At 37.8% G+C, this 23,820-nt stretch overlaps 2 protein-coding genes across 2 annotated transcripts; both read left to right on the top strand.

The window, feature by feature from the left end:
* Nucleotides 1-1,691: 1,691 nt before the first annotated feature.
* LOC141747426 (retinol dehydrogenase 8-like) lies at nt 1,692-9,461 on the top strand. Its single transcript, XM_074597631.1, has 6 exons — nt 1,692-1,919; nt 3,056-3,217; nt 4,459-4,638; nt 5,751-5,844; nt 7,573-7,756; nt 8,607-9,461. Exons 1-6 carry the CDS (start codon nt 1,823-1,825, stop codon nt 8,838-8,840), a joined length of 951 nt encoding a protein of 316 aa, XP_074453732.1. The 5' UTR covers nt 1,692-1,822; the 3' UTR covers nt 8,841-9,461.
* Nucleotides 9,462-11,233: 1,772 nt separating this feature from the next.
* On the top strand, nt 11,234-23,150 carry DR1 (down-regulator of transcription 1). Its single transcript, XM_074597931.1, has 3 exons — nt 11,234-11,898; nt 17,479-17,642; nt 20,996-23,150. Exons 1-3 carry the CDS (start codon nt 11,679-11,681, stop codon nt 21,140-21,142), a joined length of 531 nt encoding a protein of 176 aa, XP_074454032.1. The 5' UTR covers nt 11,234-11,678; the 3' UTR covers nt 21,143-23,150.
* The last annotated feature ends 670 nt before the right edge of the window (nt 23,151-23,820 follow it).

Here is a 23,820-nt window from a genome sequence, read left to right as displayed (position 1 = left end):
TAGCAAAAAAAACCTGTTGAAATAAATATATTATTTGTTTCTCTACATAATAGTAAATGAAAAACATTAGAACTAGGTTGACCAGTGTAATAATTGAAAAATATTAAACTACTTTTAATTTTTATCCTCTCTTTAGGCAGATCAGTTTGCCTTCAGGCTAGAAATCTATGCATCAAATTTCAGGCAGATTTTTTTTAAAGCGAAGAAACATGTAAACCCTTCAAACAAGGATTTCAAGTGGAAAATATAACCAATCTGTAATTAAAATTGCATCACAACGATAGTGGAATTCCGCTAATGTAGTGTTGCATAAAGCCTTGCTTGCTCCTCCTACATGCACTAAATATAAATGTGCATGAGCAGCAAAAGCTATTTGCCTAGTATCTGAATCAGCTAAATAGCATTTACACTAAAATTGAGTATTTGGATACTGTCTTCTCTGGTAAAACCATGAGTCAAACCTCATAAATAAGTAGAATCATAATTACATTTTCTCATTAACTTAGATGCTGTCTTTCTATTTTGTTGGTTGTCTGAGGAGTTAATGATTCCACTTACACTCTTCAAGTGAATTTATTTGTTTTGGAAAGGAGGGACTTTTTTTTTTTTTTCTAATATCATAATTTCAGTTAAATGTTTCTGTAGAGTCCTACTTTTCTTGAGTTCCTATGCAATTTACACCTGTGCAAATCCTGGAACACTAAGTTCATTCTTTTGAACTGCATTGTGTTAGCATGGGATTACTGAATCTCGGAAAACATTTTTCTGTGTGTAATGGCATTGCAATTGGCTGAATGCTGTTCAGAAGGCTAATTGCTTATTAAGGTGATTCTTTTTGTGTCACTCAGGATGGGTTATAAATTTCACAAGAGACTGGTTTTCTTTCTGAATGTAGTATGACCCATGGTGACTGTACATTAATCACAAACTGCACCAAATTTCCAGTCCAAATGTCCCCCTGTTTAATTCAGAGTTTGTGTGCAAAGTTGGTGGAATATTTTCTTAAAAACTAAAATGGAATCAGGTGTCATGATAGTTCTGGTTTTGTTTTTTTTTTTTTCAAATTGTCAATTGGGGAATAGAAAATGTTCAAAGAGATTTCGGTGTCAGCAAGGATGTAGCAAAGCTGGTGTGTTCAGCCTCTTCCTGGCTGCTCTCCGCTGCCGGCATACTCGATTACTTTCTCTATTCTTGATTGGGAATGGTGCCAAAAAGAGATGTGAGGAATCTGTCCAAACAACCTGTCTCTTTCCAAATCCACATCCCATTTTTCAATTTACGTTTTCCGTAAAGCCTATTAGGACTCTTATAATATCAAGGTGCCGGGGAAGAAATCCATTTGTCATTCTGCTGCAAAAGAATGAGGAGGGTGCTGTGAACATAGGAAGCCTGAACGCCTTCAGCAGTGGGGTCCCATTTTGGGTGCAGTTTACTTTCTGTAGACGTGACTGGGGGCCTTGACACTGCAGACTGTAATTGTGGCAAGGCTTTTCTTGCCAGTAGTATGCAAACTGATTATTCCACTGTTTAAAAAAATCGGTGTAGCTTAACAAATGTCTCATTTTAAGAGTAATCAAATTTTGTATTAACTCTAGTGTGTGTTGATGATGCAGATTATAAACTCATGCAGGAGCATCTGTTTCTGTTTTTGTCAAATTGGAGATTATCCCTTAATCATGCAGGGTCTGGGTGTGCATTTTCAGATTTGTTGACTCAGGAAAGCTGGAGATAGCATTAAAGGCTAATGACATTATACTGTAGCTACATTTAGGCTGTTGCGCCTCTGAACAAGAACTCTTGCTCGAACCACCCAGTGAAAAGAATGGCGAGAAGAAATGTCCTCATTACAGGCTGCTCCTCAGGAATTGGACTGGCCTTAGCTGTAAAAATGGCAAAAGATGAACAGAAAAGGTTTAAAGGTAACAATGTATCTGTTAATTATCTTTTTTAAAAAGATACTCTTCAAGGCAGTCTTTTTTTTTTCCTCTGTGATTTAACAGGTGATTGTATTCAGTTTGGTGACTTGTTAGTTTCCCTCTGCCTACTGTTGTGAAAATAGAATACAGTGAAAATATACTATTTTCTGTAAGCAGATGATATTTCTGTGCTTGTATTGAAGCTGAACAGCTACTTGAACCGAGTAGTTTACAATAATAAAAAAAAAAGGCAGTGGTATAAAAACAAATAGCTGAAAACGTGCAGTATGCAACCTTGGATATATGTTCAGAGTTGTAGTTAGCTTTGGTTCTGGCTACTAAAATCTTTGTTGAATGAAATGTACATGCCCATTTGAGGACCAAAGAAATGAATTTAGGAAAACAGTTCTCATATGTGCAATTTTTTCCTTAAAGTATGTTTTACTATTCCAACCCCGTGTAGGCGTAAGAGGATGAACAAAGGGGCTGGAATTTGTCTTTCTGATACAAAACGGGGTATTTGCTATGATTGGAAATGGATGGCAAAGCAAATATGGTAATCTGTGGTAATTCAGTTTCTCAGACTTACTCACTCGCAGTATTTTACTGCCAACTGACTGGATGCCGATTCATAGTTTTCTGGATAATTAGGCCACAATAATGATAACTAATTTGTATTTTGAGAAGTAGCTTTCAAAAATAGACATTTTTGCAAACCTAATGAAGCATCTGTTTTCCACCTTTAATAAAATTATGGTTGTTCTGCTAAACATGTTAATGGCAATTAAAAAAAAAAGATATCTGCAATCCAAAATTAGGTTTTAGGTACCTAAAAATGATTCAGTGGTATAACTTGATACCCATTATTTAAAGTTTCAGTGATAATATTATATTCATATGCTGCATGTTCTTCATGTGCATGGGGGAGTTTAATTCTCCTTTTGAATTTCTTGGAAGATTTCAGAATCAGACTTTGGGAAATCAGTGGCAATATATGTTGAAAATAGATTCTTTCTACTTTAAGTTTTTATCTGATATTTAAAATATAGATATAAAAGCAATATTCTTTAATGCTTCTCAGTAAGACTACCACAGATAAAATTTTATTTCTGATAAGTGTTGCTTCTGGTGTGTTGCAGTGTATGCCACAATGCGGAATCTGGCCAAGAAAGAGCCACTTGAGGAAGCTGCAGGTCGCAGGCTGGGCAAAACCCTAGAAATTAAACAACTGGATGTCTGCGATGAACAGTCTATTAAAACTTGTGTGAATAGCATCCCTGACAGAAGGATTGATGTTCTAGGCAAGTACAGGATGTGTATGCTATGAACAGATGACAGTTTTCTATTTGACACCTTCTCAAATACCCTGGAGAAGTTTCATTAGTGTATTTTTAAATGATCAAAGTAATAATAATTAAATAGTATATTCAAGATTCTTAAGGCTTCCTGCAGACATGAGTGGATTAAATCTCACCGGGCTCCTATGAGGTAGGGAAGCTTGTTTACCCTGTTTACAAAGGAGAGGCTTGATCACAGAGAAGTGTCTTGGATAAGATGATACAGTTTTTAGTAAGTGTGAGAAGAGAACTGTCACCTTAATTGGCGTCTTCATGTACAAGATTTTCTGCCCTATCAATGAAGCACAGCCCTATTTACAATGAAGGCATCAGCTCTCTGTACTAAGAAAGCAACAGTATTTGGGAATTAGCAAGTAAAAAACAAATGCAAAGAAAGTAAGGGTACTTTCATTTTGTATTCAGAATTGCAATTGTACTTTACAAGTCATTCAACAAGAAGTGTTTTAATTTTTTTTGCTAAAAATAAATATTAGTATATTAGTAAGATGGAAATTGCTCACAACATCGACTATTAAATCTTCTCTAATAGAAAATTATGGACCTGCCTTAATTTTGATTAATTATTAAAGCACTGCTTAACAAGCTGCTTCTGCAAAGTATATTATAGTCTAATTTGACATACTAGTTGTAGTGCAGAATGACAGTTCTATCAATCATTCCTCACTTACAAATATCTAGGAGGCAAATAAAAATCAATGGAAGTGTGTGTTTTGGTTTTGTTTTATTTTTTTATTGAAGAGCTAAATGTTAAAAAATAAAACAAAAAGCAGACCAAAATATGGCCTGGTCTATCACCTCTTAGAATAAATTGAAGACTTCTATTCATTCCTATGGGTATTGACTGTAGCCTCTCATTCTTAATACTGAATTATGAACAAATATAGATCATTCTTGGCTCATTTATCTGTAATCCTTTTATAATTTAAAGAAAAAGGACTAATCAGAAATAAATTAGTTAAAATGCTAAATACAAGATGATTTAAATTGGATTAAAAGCATAATTAAAAATAAAAAAAGGCTATTTCAAGTGCAAAGCTTTAGTGACAGAATATCATCTTTTAATCCTTTCTTTAAGGATTATTTAAGGATCATTTAATCCTTAATCCTCATTTTACTTTCAAGTAATGATTACAAGTTAATGTTTATGGAGGTTATTGCTTACTGTTGTCTTCCATTTTGTGCAGTTAGCAATGCTGGAATGGGGCTCATTGGACCTATTGAATGTCAGACCATAGATGAAATGAAAACTGTGATGGATACCAACTTCTTTGGACTGGTTCGACTCCTGAAAGAGATTTTGCCTGACATGAAGAGGAGAAAGAGCGGACACATAGTTATAATAAGCAGTGTTATGGGAATACAAGGCAAAGTCATTTTTTTTTGGTTTTTGTTTGTTTGAACTAAGAGTTCAGTATTCAAAATCAAAAGCTTACCTCTTTTCATCTGAAAAAAAAAATGTAGGAGCTAGCATATTTAATTTATGCTTTGTAATGCTGAAGTTCCAACTATAAGAAGCACAGCACTTAAACCTGATGGTTTTTATGCATGTAGGTAGTATGTTACTACACAACTACTCTCAAGACATTTTAACAACAAAACCTGCAGAGTGAGGTTTTTTTTTTTTTTGAGTTTTAACTTGAATCATAATTATTATTTCTTTTTTAAATTTTATTATTTTATTTTTATTATCTGGAAAGCAGGGCTTTGTAGCATTACTTTTCTCTTTCCTATTGGAAAAGATAATGGGGATGGACCAACATGCTTACCACGCTCTGCACAGTAATAATAGAATAAAATCCAATCATGTCCTAGACAACTGTACCACCTTTTTTGTAAAGTTTCTCCGCTCATAAAACTCCAGAGAGTCTAATTTTAGTGACAGAAAAATGATGCTCCTACTCTTGTGTTCCATCTGGTCTAGCTGTATTTATTTCAATTATTCCAACAGTGGCTTTGATCTTACCTGGATTATTCTGGTGAGTGAGGGTCCTAAGTCAAGCTGCAAGAGTGGTTATTGTTTAATACGATACTTACCATCCCCCTAAATGGATCGATGTAGCACTTTTTCTAAATCACTTAGATGCAAGCTGGATCTCTTGCATAATCCTATTTCCTGCATTGCACTCAGCTTCTGTGTTCATCTACAGCCTATTAAAGCCTTGCTGATAAATAATGCAGATGGTATTGCATGTAGAGAGACTTTCACATCTTAGACTAAAAAATATTTAATGTCATCCAAAGAGATCACAGTATCAGCAAAGAGGAAAAGCATTAGTCAAGCATCCTTTCCTAGAATGAGCAATTTTGAGAACATATGCAAAAAAATCAGTATTTAGATTCAGTATACACAAGGATTTTTCTCATGTTTTCCCAGGAAGACTGTAGAAATTTTAGGAAAATACAGGAGTTTTAAAAACTAAACTATTATTATGTTGAATACAATCACATTCTCAGGATGTTTTGTTTGTACCATCAGGTATCTTATTTAATGATGTTTATGCTGCATCTAAGTTTGCTGTGGAAGGATTCTGCGAAAGCTTAGCTATACAAGCACTCAAGTTCAAACTGCAGTAAGTATCAATCCACTGGTGTAACTTGTATTTTAGATAGTTTTAAATATATTCAGAGCTAGCAAACAAATTTTTGAAGCTTGCTGCTATCTGTGAGAAACAGACCGAGGAACCCATGGAAATTGTACATCGCAAAAGGCATAGAAACGTCTGTGTTCTTCACATTACACAAGCAAATAAAAAGATCTAGATGCTAAAGTAAACATGTTCTCTTGAACAGTTAAAGGCTGTTTAGCTTTGGATAGAATACAGTTTATGTAACACTTCTGAAAACAGATTCTTGCATACAATATCATAGGAATAAAATTACAATAGCAACCTGTAATATTTTCCTTTGGAAAGGATAACAAACTTAGTCAATTCACAGATAAAAATGTTCAAGGGCTCATTGTAGAGAGAGAGCAAGTGGAAATCCATCAGACTGGAACATAGGGCAAGATACCTATAATGACAGGTTGTAGGAAAGTGAGAAGAATGTGGTGTACCATTTCTTAATGTTTAAGATGGTATTTAAGAGAATACTCCTGTTCATTGTCTGTGGGACTTTGGGGTTTGATTTGTCACATGTATATTCACATTCATGTAATTCTGCTACTATTCTTTGTATGAAGTCCAACAATTGTTAAATATTCATTGCATCTCTGTGTGCCTAAGTGTTTAGCCCTTGTGCTTTGGGAGAAGACACAGCTGCTGTCATGGGATTTCAGAGACAAAGCGGCATCCAAACTGTGATTTTCCATACTGCTCTGAAAAGTTCGGAGTGATTTAAAATAAATATATTGTAATGATAGACAGGCTATACCAGAATTCAAAATAAGATTTTAAGACTATAAGATCCAGCAAAAATGAGATTAAAAAAAGAAAGTAGAATGGGAAAAGTTCAAGGTCCGGTGTGCAGAGTGATGCAAGAGAAAAGGCTTTAATTCCAGCAGGAGCTGGAATTCTGCTGTCAAAGTCAATAGCTTGATTTAGTTCTAAAGAGGAGCCTGATCAGAACTGAAATCTAGGAAGAGGTCCTGTCGCAAAGAGTGTTTTGATAAACATAGTGGCTGGGAGTAATTACTGCCTGAGAAAAGAAGTGGGAAAGAAGTGATCCGTAACTGTATTTCAGTGATTTGCTGTAATACGCTACTGAGCAAAATAAATTTTTCCAGATTTGGCAGCAGCCAAAATCTGTCCACCCACAGCAAAATTCTCAATATTGTATTTTATTATAATATTGTGGAGGGATCTGGAGTTATGAAACACTGACAGCTTGACAAAGAAAATCCACGTTCGGGTAATTCCTCCCTCTTTTTCAGCTACTTCTAGTATTATCATGAGAAAGCTATAACAGAAAAATCTATGTAAGATTTTGTCCAGAAAGTAATGAATTTTATAATCTTTTAATTATTTTTCTTAATATTGGTAAGTTCTTATGGATAAATCATCCTTAGATTCCACAGCTGCGAGACAGCAGGTAACAACTGCGCTTACTTCTGCCTTGAATTAAGTTACAGCACTTCCCTGAATTTTAGGCTACACAGATTTCTACTGCTACATGTGGATGGGCAGGAGCATGAGAGCAATAATGTGGTATGGATTCTCCTTATAGAATGTACTGTTTAATATGGCTTGCCAACATGTACTCATAGCGCCACTCTTAAATATTCTTTTTTGAGAAGGACAGAGAGGTGTATTTTCCATGGAGGATAGTCAATAACCAGTATATCTTTGCTTTTTGAACAGGTTAAGTTTGATTGAACCAGGCCCAGTGATTACAGAGTTTGAAAGAAAAGTGTTTGAAGATGGAATGAAAATGGATCTTTCAGCTGCAGATAAGGAAACAGCTGAGATGTTTACTAATATTTACCTCAAAAATTACAAACAAATTTTCCAGAGCCTGGGACAAAGTGCTGAAGATGTTGCAGAGGTAACTCATCAACAATTCTCCATCTTCTTTTTTCTTGATTTTTTTTTTTCTTTGTAATTTACAAATGCACTGGTTCGTTGGTGGGGTTCTTTTTGGTAGACGCATTAGATTTAATTAAATGTAATTCACACTATTTAAAATTACTTTTAAAAAACCTGTGAGAATCTCAAGTATTTTAAAGAAAACCCTTTAGAACATTAAAAGAATGTACATTTTAAAGTAGTGAAGACAGCTGTCAATTGTAATTTAAATAACACTGAGGTATTAGATACACTTAACTGGCGAAGTCTGGACATTCTGCAGTGTCACCATACGTCTACACAGGGTTCCCACCATTGTTTTACAGCAGCTCTCCTCTCCATCTCACTAGTAATACCACCGCTAATGTGAAGTTCACTCCTGCGGGAAGACAAGTTTAGGCAAACTGTGGAAGGGGACAATGATTTCAGGTGCTTGCTGCTAAGGAATAGCATCAGTGTCAACTGAAGGTTCCCAGATCTTGCTGCAAAGTGCACTGTTCGATCCTTTCCCAGTGGACTGTAAAAGAAAGGATCTAGCTATTGTGGACATATAGGCATAATTTTGGAGGACTATTCAGGATACTTAGGTGTAAGATGTTATCACCATGATACAGATAAACAGAAGTAGGACTAAGAACAAATAAGAAGTACTTCTTATGCCCTTAAAAATATTTTAAGAAAAAAATCTAATGAAATTCTAATAAAACGACATAAAGGTTTTACATAATTCTAGCACTTCATTCTTCTACTTTTCCTCAACTGAAAATTAGGTTTTTACTTTATTGTTTTGGTAAAGGTTCTTTAACAATTCTGTTTCTCATTCTTGACAGCATACAGTAAAGATAATTCTTGCAGAAAATCCACCTTTTCGCCATCAGACCAACACCTTGTATACTCCGATGACGACCCTGAAATATGCAGATCCAAATGGAGATCTACCCATTGATATATTCTACAAAATGGTTTTTCATCATGACAAAATCTTCAGTGCAAGTCTTAACTTTATCAAATTGCTAAGGTGGAGAAGTAGAAAGAGTTTTGACCTGGGAAAACCCTCACAATAACGATGAGATTATATAGTGCAAATTTGGAATTACTTGTTGTAACTACTGATAATGCAGTATGCTGTTATTCAAATGCCTTTGCTCTGTAATTGTGAAAAGGCATTCAAGGTGTTTATTTGAGCTTAGCTAAGATAGTCATCTCAATGTGTTTATCTTGAACTTTACAGTTTGCAGAACCTTGAAATTAAAATCCTCTAATTGTAGGTTTATTCTGTTTAGTGTTTGCTTTTTAGAGAGATCTGTTTTCATGGGAACATGAACATTGACTGATACTTGCATATTCAATATTAACCCCACCCCTTTCACGTATTAGAATATAATACATACTGAGATGTGTACCGTATGTAAATTATTTAGATTCTTAAAATATTTTATCTTTTTAGTTATTAGAATGTAACAGAATTAGTATAGTAATCCCTCAATCACAGTAGTATTCTCATTTTCAGAAATCAGGTCTATTTACCAGTAACATAAGAGAAAGTCTCATCAATCTTAAAATGTCACAACTAGAGTATTTATTAGTCATATATATGTTATAATATTCTGAGTGCTTCCTTTATATGCAATGGTTACTGGCATATTATACATAGTGGACAATAAAATGTTTTTTAAAAGCATCTCAAAATAAAATACCTTCTTACTGTCTGGGTACTATTTTTTGCAAAAATAACAAAATATTATCAGTAGGAAGTAATTTAATCCATTAAATGCCCTCAGTGCCTTGAGTGGCTGAAGCTGAGCCACAGGCTCTCCTTTTTCAAGCCATCCTAGTAAGTACTTATTAAACCAAAATTCTACTATGAGGAGAAGGTCTTCTCCCTCTCTTTCTCTCACCCTAGTCCTGCAAGTCAGCTGAGGCTAAGCTGGGGGCCTGGGTTTAAGCGCTGTTCCTGCATGGCATTCTTGTTCTCAGACCTCCAGCCCCGACTCAGTGCTGCCCTGGGCTGAGACAAAGGCCCAGTGTCCCTCGGGCCTCCGGGTTGCAGTTTCTCAGCACGTTCCACCAGCAGTCCTAGCTTCACTCAGAGAGCCTGGCTGGAGCTCACTGAGGATACAGGAACTGGCTTTCTCTTTCCTTAGGTACTTTTTCACTAAGCCTAAATCTAACTCCGTGCTGGGACTTGCAATGGCCCTGCCCTGCCCTGCCCTGCCTCTGCCCGCAGGCTAGCTCAGAGGATCCAAGCAGCAGCCCCTGTGTGGGCAGCTCCTGCGGATATCACACACTTCAGATAACGCTGGGCTTGCTTTATGTTGTGACCCTTTGGTGGGGCTGTGTGGGAAAGTAACAGAAGATGGGCAAGGACTGTAAACATGCTTGGCATGCTGGGAAACATACATAGCACACTAATCGTTGTTTAGTCCTGTGTGCTCCACAAGTAGAACATCTGCACTTAGATAGCGTAGGCCTGTGATGGACTCAAGAGGCACCTTATCGAACAAGCCTGAGATTCCTGCCCTGCTGTTGGAGAAGATAAAAGCACAGTGGAAAACTATGCCTGCTTGAATCCTTGAAATATATGCAGGAACAGCAGGTTCGAACACTCTCGCATTAAGAAGGACTCTCTCTAGCAAGGACCAAGCTCTGTTGTGCCTGCGTTCCTGCTTGCATGCCTTTGCCTGGGTACTGCTTCAGAGATCCCCTGTTCATAGGATATTGAGATTAAATTTACTCTTTGCATTTCAGCTGTGGTTTTGTGGTTGTTCCTGTATCCTGTGTTGGCTGACACGGACTGCACACTGTGAAGTGCTTGGAGAACAGCGCCTGCAGCAGCCCCTATGCACAGCTGGAAGCCTCATTTATGTTCCAATTGTAACTCAGACCTCCTTCCCCAAGTACCAGGCTGGCGTCCACCCCAACAACAGTGCAGGGATGGGGCAGAGGTGGGAACAGCAGCTGGGCTGCACAGGTGAATGCAGGAATTAGGCGACAGCAGAACGCTGCCAGGGATGGGGGAAGTATGGTCGCCTGTCCCTCTGCACCCCGAGGTGCAGCCAGGGTGACCCGGTCGCCGCTGGTTGAGGGTTCAGGCAGGGTTATGGCTTGGGCAGAGGCGTCCAAAGAAGATCAGGGCCCGTCAGCGGCGAGGGCCGCCGCTGGAGCCTCCCCCTTCCTCTCAGCGGGGCTTAGGCCTGGCTGCCTCGGGCCCGCAGCCCAGGGCTGGGCTGCTCTACCGGGCGTTTCACCGCTGTGGCACCAAGAAGCCAGGAGCCCCGGGCGGGGACAGACCGTAGCCCTCGGAGGAGACGCCGGGCCCAGCCACACCGAAACGGCGGGAGGACACCGGAGCTTCCGCCGCCCCCACGTGGCGCCGCCTCACGGGCCGCGCGCCGCCAGCGCTACCGGCGCTCCCCTGGCGGGAGGGGCCAGGCGCCGGAAGCGTGTCCCGGCTTCCGGCGGAAGCGACGTCCCTCGCAGGTCGAGCCAGTAGTCGGAACGTTTCCGCCTCGCGGCCGCCTTTACCGTCGGCCCAGACGCCGCTGCTGCCGGTGGAGTGTGAGGACGCTGAGCTGTGCTGCCGGCGGGTAATTTGGCGCTTCGCATTTCCTCCGGCTGCTCATAAGGTGGTGGTGCCGGCGCCCGAAGGATGTGGCGGAGGCGGCAGTGGCAGGCGCCGCGGCCGAGGGAGCCCTGAGCAAGCGCTTCCCGGCTCCGCGCACCGGCGGCCCGGCCCGCTCGTCCAGCGGCCCCTCGCCCCCCGCCCCACCCCGCGGCGTCGCCCCTCGCGGCAGAGCCCACCCCTGGCCCGTTCCCCGCGCGCTGGAGCCCCGTGCCGTGGCTGAGGGGGAGTCCGTGAGCGCGGGAGCCGAGCGCCTCTCGGGGAGCCAGCGGCAGCCAGGATGGCCTCGTCGTCAGGCAACGACGACGACCTCACCATCCCCAGGGCTGCCATCAACAAGATGATCAAAGAAACGTTGCCCAACGTCCGTGTGGCTAATGATGCCCGGGAGCTGGTGGTCAACTGCTGCACTGAATTCATCCACCTCATCTCCTCCGAGGCCAACGAGATCTGCAACAAATCGGAGAAGAAAACCATTTCCCCAGAGCATGTCATACAAGGTAGGCTTCTGGACGGTGTGCTGCTGCCCCCTGCGACATGGGTCATCCAGGCTTTGGGCCACTCCTGTCCCCTTGTGGCTTTTCGCTCTGTGGTTCTTTGTAGCTACGTAAAAGGCAAAAGGCAGAGATCTTTTTAAGGGTTCTGGAGCAAAAGTTTGTGTTGTCTGGCTTGTCAGTCGCATGGCAAGGGAAGGTTGTCTTTGTGTGGTTAGAGTGACTGTTGAGTGTGCTCAGGACCAGCCCTCATTTTGCGGTTCCGAGAAGTCTGTGATGTTTTGAGTGAGGTCACCAAATCCATTCATGTTTTTCATACCTGTGAAACGAGGTCTGCTTTTTTAAATGGTTATGCAGATTTCTTTTATAGCATGCTTTAAGATTCTGGATTTATTAAATGTCTTTCTAATTGGAGACTGACAAAAGATGCATGGTTGGGTACGTGGGGCCCAGGCTTTAATCCAGAGTTGTCCTGTCTGGATCTCATGAAGAATAAAGTATTCCTCTAGGGCTACCCTTGGAGTCTGATTGTTTAAAATTAAGTATTTGTATCTGTTGTAGAAAGCATTTAAATGCAACCTATGCCCTGGCATCTCTTTCTGCTGTTGACTTCCAACCTTGCTTGAATAAAAGGAGTGTTTTCTCTCTGTGTCTCATTTGGTTTTCTTTAAATTCTGCTACAAATAGGGAGTTCCCTTGCCTCATCCTTGAGTCTGCAACAGGTATCTTTTTTTTCAGGATTCATTCACTTCGCTGCTTAAGCAAAGGTTGTTGATACCAGTGTCTAGTGCAAACAAATTTATAGCATTAATAGTGAAAGAGTACGTTACTCTGCTGCCTGGTAGAGATATTAACAGTAGCATTTGCAGCAGAGCTATGCTCAGGACTGCAATAGTATCGAGTTAGTTTAAAGAAATGTTATGGTTTTTTTGGTAGTGGTTCTCTATTTGAAACAAAAAAAATCAGATTCCTTTGGATTATAACAACTTGCTAACCAGATGAGTTTCAAGTACTTGCCTGGGTTATGAATAGCAAAAGAAAACATGTAGCATGTATGAGCTTTAATACTAAATAAAATACATGTAAATCTGGAAGCTCAGCAGAGCAAGTCCATCACAGAAGCTCAGGATGTAAAGAGTAAAACTTGTCCTTGCACGTGGAAGCATACTTCGGATATGATGCTTCTAAATTCATGGATAGCTTCTTCAAGTGACCACCAAAACACTTGAGCTCAATTTTTAACGCAGGAATAGACATGAGGACATAAAGAATTCATGTATGAAAGTATTTTTTGCTAAGTAGTGGTGGTCCTTAGGAAAGATTTCATCTGTTGCTGCGCTAGGGTTAATCTGGGTGGTTTTGGAAAACGAAACCAAAATGTGTGTTTATATATGCACACAGGCATGTGCATATCATCATCAGATGGTCCCAAACCAAGTATTTCGCTGGATTCTATGTCTTTGTGTTACCAGATTTTAGAGTTAGATCTAACTTAAAAATAATTTTTCCTGTACTTTTTAGTCAAATATTGCTAAGGAAAACTTTAGAGATGTATCCTTTTTTTGTAATGGTCTGGAGGTAGAAGGAGCTTGCTCTTGGATTTTCTGCCGTTCTTATCTTTAGGGAGGTGTATGTGTTATTAGCTTCCAGATGCTGCTCAGTTGGCAGATGGTCCCTCTGTGAGAGGTATGAGAGTTTAGATCGCTAATTTTGGAAACAGTGGTTACGTGTATGTAGGCATAGCATTTTCATCCATCTTCATACATTCTAGACACTTGCTGTGTTGACTGCCTTTTAACGTTGGTCCATGACAATGATGCTAACAAATTAAATAATTGACATATGTTTGTTGTGGTCAGCCAGATATCTTGTTCCTTTGAAATGCTTAAACCTAGTGCTAAATGCTAAACAGTTCATTTAGAAGTAAAATGAGGCTAATGGCCATCTCATCACACCTGGTCCCGTCTAAACACGGTGCTGCCTGCCAAAAGGTGTCTTTTTGTACCCTCCCTAGAGCTGGATCTAGCAAGTGCTGATCCAACTGACCCCGTGGCTTTTTGAGAGTCTGGGGGAGAGCACAGTTTTCTGTCAGGTGAGTTTGCTGATCTGACTGTTCCTGTAAACAAGAAGTTACTAGATTGGAAGCAAGGAGCAGGAAGGGTATTTCACTTGGGAGGAGGAAGGGGAAAGAGACGCTGCAGTTGGTGACACCCTGCCGTTGCGCTGTATTAGAGGTAAAGTGAAACTGCATTTGTCACTGTGCTCGTGTTTGGCAGCAGTGGTGTTTAAGACACCCCTCCTTTGCTGCACTAGTAAAAATGATTGTGTGGCCATGTGCTAAGCTAGAACTCTTCTGCCACTGGGTTATCCTTCAGATGAATGAAGCCCCTGCCATGTCTCATTGCATGGTAGCACAAATGCTTCACTGGCACAGTGCAGTCAACAGCATAGGGGAAGGAAAGCAGAGGCTGCTTGCATCCCATGAGAGATCTGATTTGGTAGACGTACTCAGACTGTGCCAAGCACTCACTGCTAGTGATAAAACACGAAACAGCTTCCCTGGAGAGTACCCAAAGGCATCAAGGCTATGTAATAGTTGTAAGTGGAGATAGTCTCCGTGTTTATTGTTGAGTCTCACCATCAGGAACCCAGTTATAAGTCTGAGGTTCTAATAAGCAAATTAATATCCTTCCACGCTGGAACAGAAAATAGCCTCATTTGATAGTTATACAAGTCATGATGAAGCAGGCTTTTTAGGATAAATTAAAGTTCCATTGGATTCTGAAAATGGTGAGACGTTAAATTCACCGTTTTTATGAAGTTGATTTATTACTTGGTCTACATAGTAGTGTTGTGCAGTAAGGTAGGCTGTAGGTAGATGGCAAATCCTGTGGCTTCTTTTCATGGACTGTTAGGATACTGACAGTGTTTACGTTAGCATTTAATGTTAAAAAAAAAATCCAAATGACTGTTAATGTTTGGGATTTTACTTTGGAAATTACTTTTCTTTGAAAGGAGCATAAAAAGTTAAAAACCTCAGATATGAATGACCTGATTGTATAAAAAACAAATGTATAAGTAATTATGCTTAACTGATTAATCAGAGATCTTCACCTTCATGCAGTTGTTAAGGGCGTGAGGAAACTGGGGAAAGGATAGTTGTGCTTTGATGTTTGTAAATATGCGAAGTGCAACAAATAAACTGTGTCTTGTGATTCGGTTGTTTAAATTTGGTGTGATCATTCTAACCTCAGTAAGATACTTAATTTTCAGCAATCTGTGTAGATACATGGATTTCAGACTCAAGAAATAGAAAGACTGAATTTTGGTGGAACAGTGGCTCTGCTAAAGAAGTGATTGCTTGTCCCACATCTTATCACCGTGCTGGTGTAAAGGGATTCATATTCCTTCCATGCACGTGTTCTGTAAAGCCTTGATGTTTTTCAACAAGATAGGAAATTTCTTAAGTCATTTCGCACCCAGCAGAATTTTGATGCTCTGGACCTATGGTGCGTATATGTGGTTCTTCATAGCTTTATTACGTCGAACAATTATACAAATCTGTCTTGCTTATATCACACATTTTCTTTTGGATTTTTTTTAGTGTGCTACACTAAATACAAAACTAAGTTCTTTCCATTAATTTGTTTTCTTTTAAGGGCCATTAAAAGTTTCTGTAAAAGCACATCTTGCTGTTGACTTCAGATTGGGCACTTCGTATTCTGATGCAGCAGGTTGCCAGCCCTGATCACTGTGAATATTCTTTTGATGAACACCTGTGTATTTTCTATGATGGTTTTTCTCTGTGATGTTAGACTTGTAGAGATCTTTAAATTTTATACTTTGGTTTAAAAAAAAAAAAGATGTTAGATAATTTATATACTGTTTACATTTTAAAAATGAATGAGTTCTTAAATATTTAAAGACTGCTTAGCTAACCAGTTCTGGACCTAAGACATGGATTTGCCTCCTATCTGTTGAGGCTGGATTAAACAAGTTTCTGGAGGTTTTTGGTAATTCTCATAGAAACTGGGCTGATTGAAAAAAGTGTTTCCAGTGTCTGTATGTAGGCTGAGGCTGAACTGACGTACTGTCTCTGAAGTAATTTGATTATCTCTATATCAGTTTGTCTTTTAACTTTATTTTTCTTAAGAAATAGGTATTATGTAAATTCATTTGCCAAATGTTATCTGTTAAAGGAATGGTAGTCCTGTATGACTAGACAGCTGCACCATACTGCCCTATTGAAGACACTGTATTAGTTGTCTCCTCGAGTACAAGTTGGAAGCTGAAAACTTACCGAATGCCTTTGGATTATTGTTTAGGTGTAGGGTACAATGGCATGCTGCTGTAATTATGGGTAGGAAAAGGTTGCTTACAAAATTAATGTTAGAATATCGTTCTGAGTTAGTGTAACTAAGAGCTTGTTTATAACAAGTTGTTGATTGCTGTTGTGCAGTTTACTTTAGTGCTATTTCTTGAATAGCTTGTGACGTAAGGTTGAAATAAAGTAAGATAAAGGTTAAAACAATTATCATTCTGTAAAGAAAACTCTGATTTGTGTAAATACTGGAAATGAACCAAGTTTTGTATTAAGCTGAGACTTGTTTCTAGTATAATTGGTGTTTATGTAATATTTCTAGTATATACTGTAATAGGTTCCACTTTGGGGTGTTTGTGTGTGTGGAGGCATAACGTAGTAAATGATGAATCAGGGAACAGAGTGTGCCTTTTGTCACTGTTCCACCTGAATTTTTATAATCCTTGTTACTTTTGCATTCTTTAAAAAAAAAAAAATAAAATTGTTGCAGGATATAGCTGCATTTCAGATTTCTTTGGGCAGATAAAAGTACAAGGTTTTAGTTTCTGAATAAATTTTCATGTGGAGATAAAAATGTTTCTGTTTAGAAATAAAACAATAAAGAACTCATACATAATTTTATATAACTTTATATGCGTGAACTAAGCATTTTTAGCTTCTTGGCACTTGAAACTAGGTATTAAAAGAAAAAGCTAAAATTCCTAGGTTTAAGGTAATTTTAATTATTTCTGTCTTAATGAAAGATCTGTGATCATTTTACATGAGTCACTTTTTCTCTGTTATAGGTTGCTAATTTACCTTATACTGAAGACTTGCAACAAGACTGGAAAGATGGAATCCCTGATAGATTAAAGGTTAACAATCCAGATAGGCAGGACTTCTTAGTTGTATCAATTCTGCTTGATTCTGATATGTAGAAGATGGGAGACAGAGGTCTTTTGAAAAATAATGCCTACCTCTAGCAAAATGTATCTGAAAGCCATGCATCCTCTGCAAGTGCAGACTACTTTGACTGTACTTGACTAAACTTAATTTTTCTTGCCTGAGAACACTCACTCTTGAATGGCATAGGAGAAGAGACAGGGAAAATAGCTGTCTTCACAAGAACTTCTTGTGAACACAGACTTTCTTCACCAGATGATAGAAAACTGATCAAACGTTTTACTACTTTTATTTTTTAATCTTTTAAATAAACAAATCGGTATCTATTATCAAAAGCTTTGTAGAAGATGAACAATGCGTTTTCTTTCTTTCTTTCTTTCTAGCACTAGAAAGTTTGGGGTTTGGCTCCTATATCAGTGAAGTAAAAGAAGTCTTACAAGAATGCAAAACAGTAGCCCTAAAGAGAAGAAAGGCCAGTTCACGCTTGGAGAACCTCGGCATTCCGGAAGAAGAGCTTCTAAGGCAGCAACAGGAATTATTTGCAAAAGTAAGTGAATCAATATTTAACACTGATGAGGTTGGAATAATTAATGCTGCAGATCTAGTGCCGCAAAAACATGCGCACACCTCAAGAAGTATCACATTCTTTGTGAATTGCTGTGGCATCTGAGGTGCTATTTACCTTCGCCTGTTTGAATTGGGGAAAGTAAAGTCAACAAATAAGATGCTGCTCCTTGTTACTCCTGTGATTTGATATACATATACAAACAAATTTTATACTTTAAGTTTAAAAAGCACGTTTTTTTGCTGCTACTTATGTATTGCCATTCTACTCTAGGGAATACATTAAGAATTACATGGCTGAGGAAATAAAAGAATGACAGCTGGTGTTCTAGGAAATTACCACTTTTGATGCATTAAAAATGAAAATATCTTTTCTGTTTCTGGCCATCAGTACACAAATGTTATTTCTTAGGCTTTGAAAGAAACATTTAATCATTCAAAATTTCTAATTTGTCCTTTCTCATCTTCCTTTACTCTTGACAAGGTTCTAATTGAGTGAATTCATGCATAAATTTTTAAAGAGGCAATTCAGGCATAGGAAAAGCATTTGCCTGCGAATACTGTGTGCGTGCGCACACACACACATTCTCTTTCATCCCAGCCTTTTCACCTCCCAGCTTTCCCAGATAGTTTGTGAACATCTCCAAGTTTAAAAGACTAAAAGCCAATTTTATTTATTTATCTTTCTACACCATCTTTCTCTCTACTATTCTCTTAGTTTGACAAGAAAACCATTCTCTAAACTAACTGATGTGAAAATTATCTTGGATTTCTTTCCTCTTACCCAAGGCATGAGTTGTCTTTTCTCAATTTGCTTACTTTAATTTTGTCTGGTGAAAATGCTTATTCGGTTATGTGTTAACATGCCTGATTACTGTGACCTCCTCTCCCCTTTGCTACACTTGTATCTTGCTGAAACAATTAATAACTGTCGTTTTTCATGTTACAACATGCCAACTATTTAAATCTTAATTGCATGATGAATTTCAAGACATTTAAAATTTCAGCGTAGCACGTAGCTATTGACAGCATGCCATGAACTAGTTATGATAAATTCAAGTGTGCCTGACTTTTGTTTGACTGTACTAACATTAGAAACACCAATGTGTCTGCTTCTGGTTTAAGGGTGAGATTTAGAAATAATAGCCAATTTGATAGCTGTTTTTTACTTAACTATTTTGTTCAAATAACTTAGCATGATATACAAAATAAAAAAGCAGCAAGAAGATAAAGTGTGGTAAAGGAGTACTAGCTCCTGAGTAACATTTAAATTAAAAAAAAAAAAGAAAAGCTGAAACCATGTTCACCTTATGTAAGCTACGCTTTATCTAAGGAATGACTCCTTGAGGTATGTTCTGTTTAAATTCTATAATACTGGGTCTAAATGTCTAAATTAAGGCAACGCATGCAAGTTTGACAAGGTTGTATGAATGATTTTTTAAAAATAGTCTTTGGTAATATGGAAAATCTTTGCTTAGATTCAAAGACGGCAGTCTCGTTTTCAAAAATACTAGTTGTGATATGCTGTTGGAGGTACTGTACTTTAAAAAATAGTTACACAAGTGCGCGTTCCTTTATTTGTGCTAGCTTTGCTAATATTCCAGAGCATGGCACTAATGCTGACTTCTTGCTCTAGTTTTAAAATACTTGCCTATTAATATTATGAACATTTTACACCTATAGCTTGGATGACTGTAAATATTTGAAGTCAGTGGAATGGCTTATCCCAATGTTCATACATGTCTAAGTTTCTGTGCAAGATTTGGGGTTTGGGGTTTTTTTCGAAGCTTCCTCACTGAAGTTCGTCTGTGCAATAAATGAGTTAAATTTACCAGATGCTTGTAAAGCTTCTTAGTCAATACAACTCAATAGAATTTTTCTTTTAAGTCCGTTTTTGAAATGGCTGAAGTTAATATCATTTTAAGTATGTTACTGAGGGTAGGCACTGACAAAATGATCCATCCAGTGGGAAGTGCTGAGCCTCTCATCCTGGTGCATGCATGTGTATCACCTCATTGAGCGTACAGTAAACTTAATTATATCAGGGTCAGTAGGGAGCCCTATTGTTATCTTGTGTGTGATAAATATTTATGCCTCTCCGATGTGTACAGATGCTGCTCTCTTCCTTTGTTTAAAACTTTTACAATGTCTTAAATTGTTTTCCAACCCTTGTAACTTCACTACCACTTGAAGTCTGAAGTACTGAGAAGTCTTCATTGAGAAGAGATATCTACCTCTGTAAAAGTAGTTTCTTTTAATGCTAGAACAGACTGAGAAACTGTGACACTTCTTAAAATAAGGGAAGAGTTACGTTTTTTCACTTTGCTAAGTAGATAAACTGGTTTTGATAATTTTCCAAAGAATCATCTTTTGTCACCTTGAAGTTTGCAAAACTGTAAAATTTGCTGATGCTTTGTGGGGAAGAAAAAAAACAAAAGGAAAATTCAGTGAGTGCAATGGGATTAGAAAGGAAATCATTACGGTCTTAGTGATGACTTGTAAAAGCAGAAAAGTAATGAAGACTGAAGATTTTTAATTTTAAAAACTTTTTCCTAATGTTCACTCCAAGTAGAAATTGAGTGAAAGTTTTAACTTTTAACTAACTCAATTGACTAGTATATTGTTGAAATCAACAGTAGTTGCTGAAAAACAAGTGGAAACCCTGGATAGAAAAAGGAGAGGTCACCAGTTTAAATACTTGAAATGTTTTGTTAGAATGTCTTGTACATTCTAACATCTTTTACATCCTTTCAGTAAAGGACTGTACCTTTCTGTAGCAAAGCCATCCTCGGTCTGCAACCTGAATTTGAGAAGACTTTGCATTGCACTTTTTTCCAAAGATTGCTTAGCAAAGTAAGATAATGGCTTTCTTCATGTTTTCGTAATAATGTGTGCCTTTGTGGTACAACTGGATGATTTCATAATTGTGAATTTTAGTATTTGTAATCAACAAAGTAGGGCTGTTCTCACCTCTGAACTGTGATTTAATGTTAAAATCCCTCGAAACTGAAGCCCAAAATTTCCCTTGCTTTGCCTCATTTAATTTTTCCATTAGGAAGTGGGTTTGGCACAATCCTTACAATGGAATTTAAATACACTACCTCCTGCCTCTTGTTTTGTAACTGTAAATCCTCCATATGGTGGTCTTTTCAGAGAAAGAGAGAATATAGCTAAACATCTCGATACAAATAATTAAGGTACTTCTAGATGTGTTTTTATATGTACAATTAATAAAAATTATACAAAAGGAATCTGCAGTTGCAGATAAAACTGCTTTTAAACTAGAAATTCTTCACAAGCTATGTATGGCATTAACAATTAAATTCATGTCTTTAGGCCAGACAACAGCAAGCAGAACTGGCGCAGCAGGAATGGCTACAGATGCAGCAAGCAGCTCAACAGGCGCAGCTTGCTGCTGCTTCAGCCAGTGCATCCAATCAGGCAGGATCCTCTCAGGATGAAGATGATGAAGATGATATCTGAAATTCACCAGCTGAGTTTGTCTTTACTAAGAAATATTTTTCCTGCACAATGAAAACAGTGAAATGAATGCTTACCTGTAAGTTTGTATGCATCATGGACTGGCAGTTGGTATTCTAGGGGTGTCTGCTGTTGTGTGCTGTACATGTATAAACTGTCATTTTTTGAACTCTTGAAGATTTAAGGTTCAGTATCATATCAACTTTGGATTTTTAATGGTGTATATGGAAATTTTAGATAGCAGTGCGTCATTTATTTGATCAATAAACAGTGTTACAATAAACAACGAGTTTATAAAATATAGTGAGATTTATACAAAAAAACTCTAAATCCACATTTGCATTTCTTCCCTTTTAACTAAACTATAAAATCTTACTTAGAATTTTTAATTGTTTTTTGGGGGAGTGGTACAGTAGGCATAATCTGTTAATGGGAAAAAAGCAGAGTTCAGCATAGTAGAGTCTGAATTCTTAGTTCTTTTTAAAATGAGGATGTATACGGCAATAAATATTATATATGCTCAAATACCACACTTGTTAAAATTTGAAAATGATACATTTTCACCAAGCTAGGTAAAGGTATGTTTAATAGGAGTTGTACAAATTCAGTCATTTTTTTGTATAGGGGTGAAAACAAACCATGGTTTTATTATGACATCCTTTGGCAGTCCTAACTGAATATTTCGCTTCAAAGACTGCCTGGTTTGAAGAACTAACTGCTATTGTTTCACTCCAGTTTAATGTTAACTGTTGTTGATGGTATTTCATAGACCAGATCTATTCATATTGTTGAGATATAAAGCTGGAACTTGATGAAACAAAATTGTTTTAGTTCCACTGACGTAACTGGGAATGATTAAATATAGAAGCCTAAGAAAGCAAAAGATGAAGCTAAGAGCATGCTTACCATAAAAGAGGGAATTTATTTAACCTTGATTAGTCATTGTTGTCAGCATAATGCTAACATTCCCCAGACTAGGTTGCCACTGGATTACTAGGATACCTTGTTGAAAGATAACATTTCCTTCATTCAAATTGGTTCGTAGGTAAGTCTGGGTTTTTGATAAACTATTCCCCAAGAGTGATCAGCAATACATGGAACAGAAATGATGTAGTAGTCGTTTTGATAGTTGATTTGAAAATTCTGTTGATTAACGGATGAGCAGCTGTTCTTTGTGTTGAAATAAAGCACAGTAGTGTCCATTGCTGAATTTTAATGTGTTACTTGAAGTAATACTGGCATATCTTCTGGTACACTAATCTGAGCAGACTAGAAAAGCCACTTGCATGCTGCTGTAGATGATCCCATAGCTCTCTAACAATGTGGATTGTTTTTTATTAACTCGTGTCCTCAGCAAATTGCTCTAGTTCAAATTCTTGAGGAGGGCAGCAGCAGTCTGTTTACATAAGGATGCAAACAGAAAATGGTGTGCCCATTTTTACATAAAGATCTGCAAGGTACAATTGGCACATATTCATATCTCAGTCACATAGTGACTTTTGATTTAAATTTTAGATACATCAAGTTGTGTATTGAATAAATGCGAACATTAATGCAGTGAAAACTCAGAAAAGTATTTGTTTAAATGTTTGAGTTTAAAAAAGAAAAACAAAAGAAAAAAAACCTTCCATGGATACTATATGAAATACGTTAGGCAGGGTTTGACCGAGGAAGTGGTTTTCTGTAAAGGTTTAAGTACCAAAGGTAGAAAAATCTAGTCTAGCGATACAATGTTAATGTGCAGTGTTGGCTTTTCTAATTTGTACTGTAACACCTTCACACTTTCTATTTTAAATGAATCTTTTCCTTTTAAATAATATTAGGTATATTTTCACACCTTTCTTTTCTGATGCAGAATTCAGGTTAACATTTTACTGCATCTGGTATGTATGGTGTAATATGTTTGGATCCTTGTGACCTTTCTTTTGGACATTCTTGTGCTTTTTCATATGCTGTATTCTTCAAGCAATAAAATTCTGATGTGTTTTTATAAAATTGCTTTTATATTTAATGAATAGTCTGTCTTCTTCATTGCATTTATAAAGAAAAAAGTTAAAACTGCTTAAACTCTGCTGTTATTTTGACCCACTGAACACTTCTTGTGACCGAAGTCTTTACAACCTGAGTGCTGTTGGATGGCATTGCTGTTCACTGGGGTTGTCAATGCTTGCAAACAATATTTCTGGGCTTGACCTGCTCTCTTTCCTCTTGGGAATTGCATTTTGTGTATATGCCTTTTTATAACCTGACCTTCTTAACTTGAAGTTGGACAAAACCCCTGTAGATCAGGTATAAGTTACTGAAATACTTCCAGATTAACAAAGGAAAAGACCACAGGCAGAGGCTAGAGAAATAAGAATATATGTTAGTCTCCTGTTGAATTAATTTCATGTAGTTAGTCTTGTTTAGAGACTACTTTATTTATTCAGCCATTCCATCTCAAGTATGAAAAGTAAATGCTGGCAGATGCAGGGGGAGAATCTTCACTGATCTTTCAACAAACTAAGAATTTTGTATTACTTTCCTGTTGTGCTTCCATGTACTATCTGTTCAGTGAAGACAAGAGATTTCTGAATTTGTGGTACAACTGATTTTTTGGTACACCAGATACATATAGTGTAACGTTTGGTTAGTGAACTGTGTTGTTACTTTGTCTCAGAAGAAACACGTATAAGGATGTG

The sequence above is a fragment of the Larus michahellis genome, chromosome 8 (genome assembly GCF_964199755.1).
Source record: "Larus michahellis chromosome 8, bLarMic1.1, whole genome shotgun sequence".
NCBI classification, from domain to species: Eukaryota; Metazoa; Chordata; class Aves; order Charadriiformes; family Laridae; genus Larus; species Larus michahellis.
The sequence above is the reverse complement of the archived record's forward strand: the minus strand, read 5'-3'. Positions and strand labels throughout refer to the sequence as shown.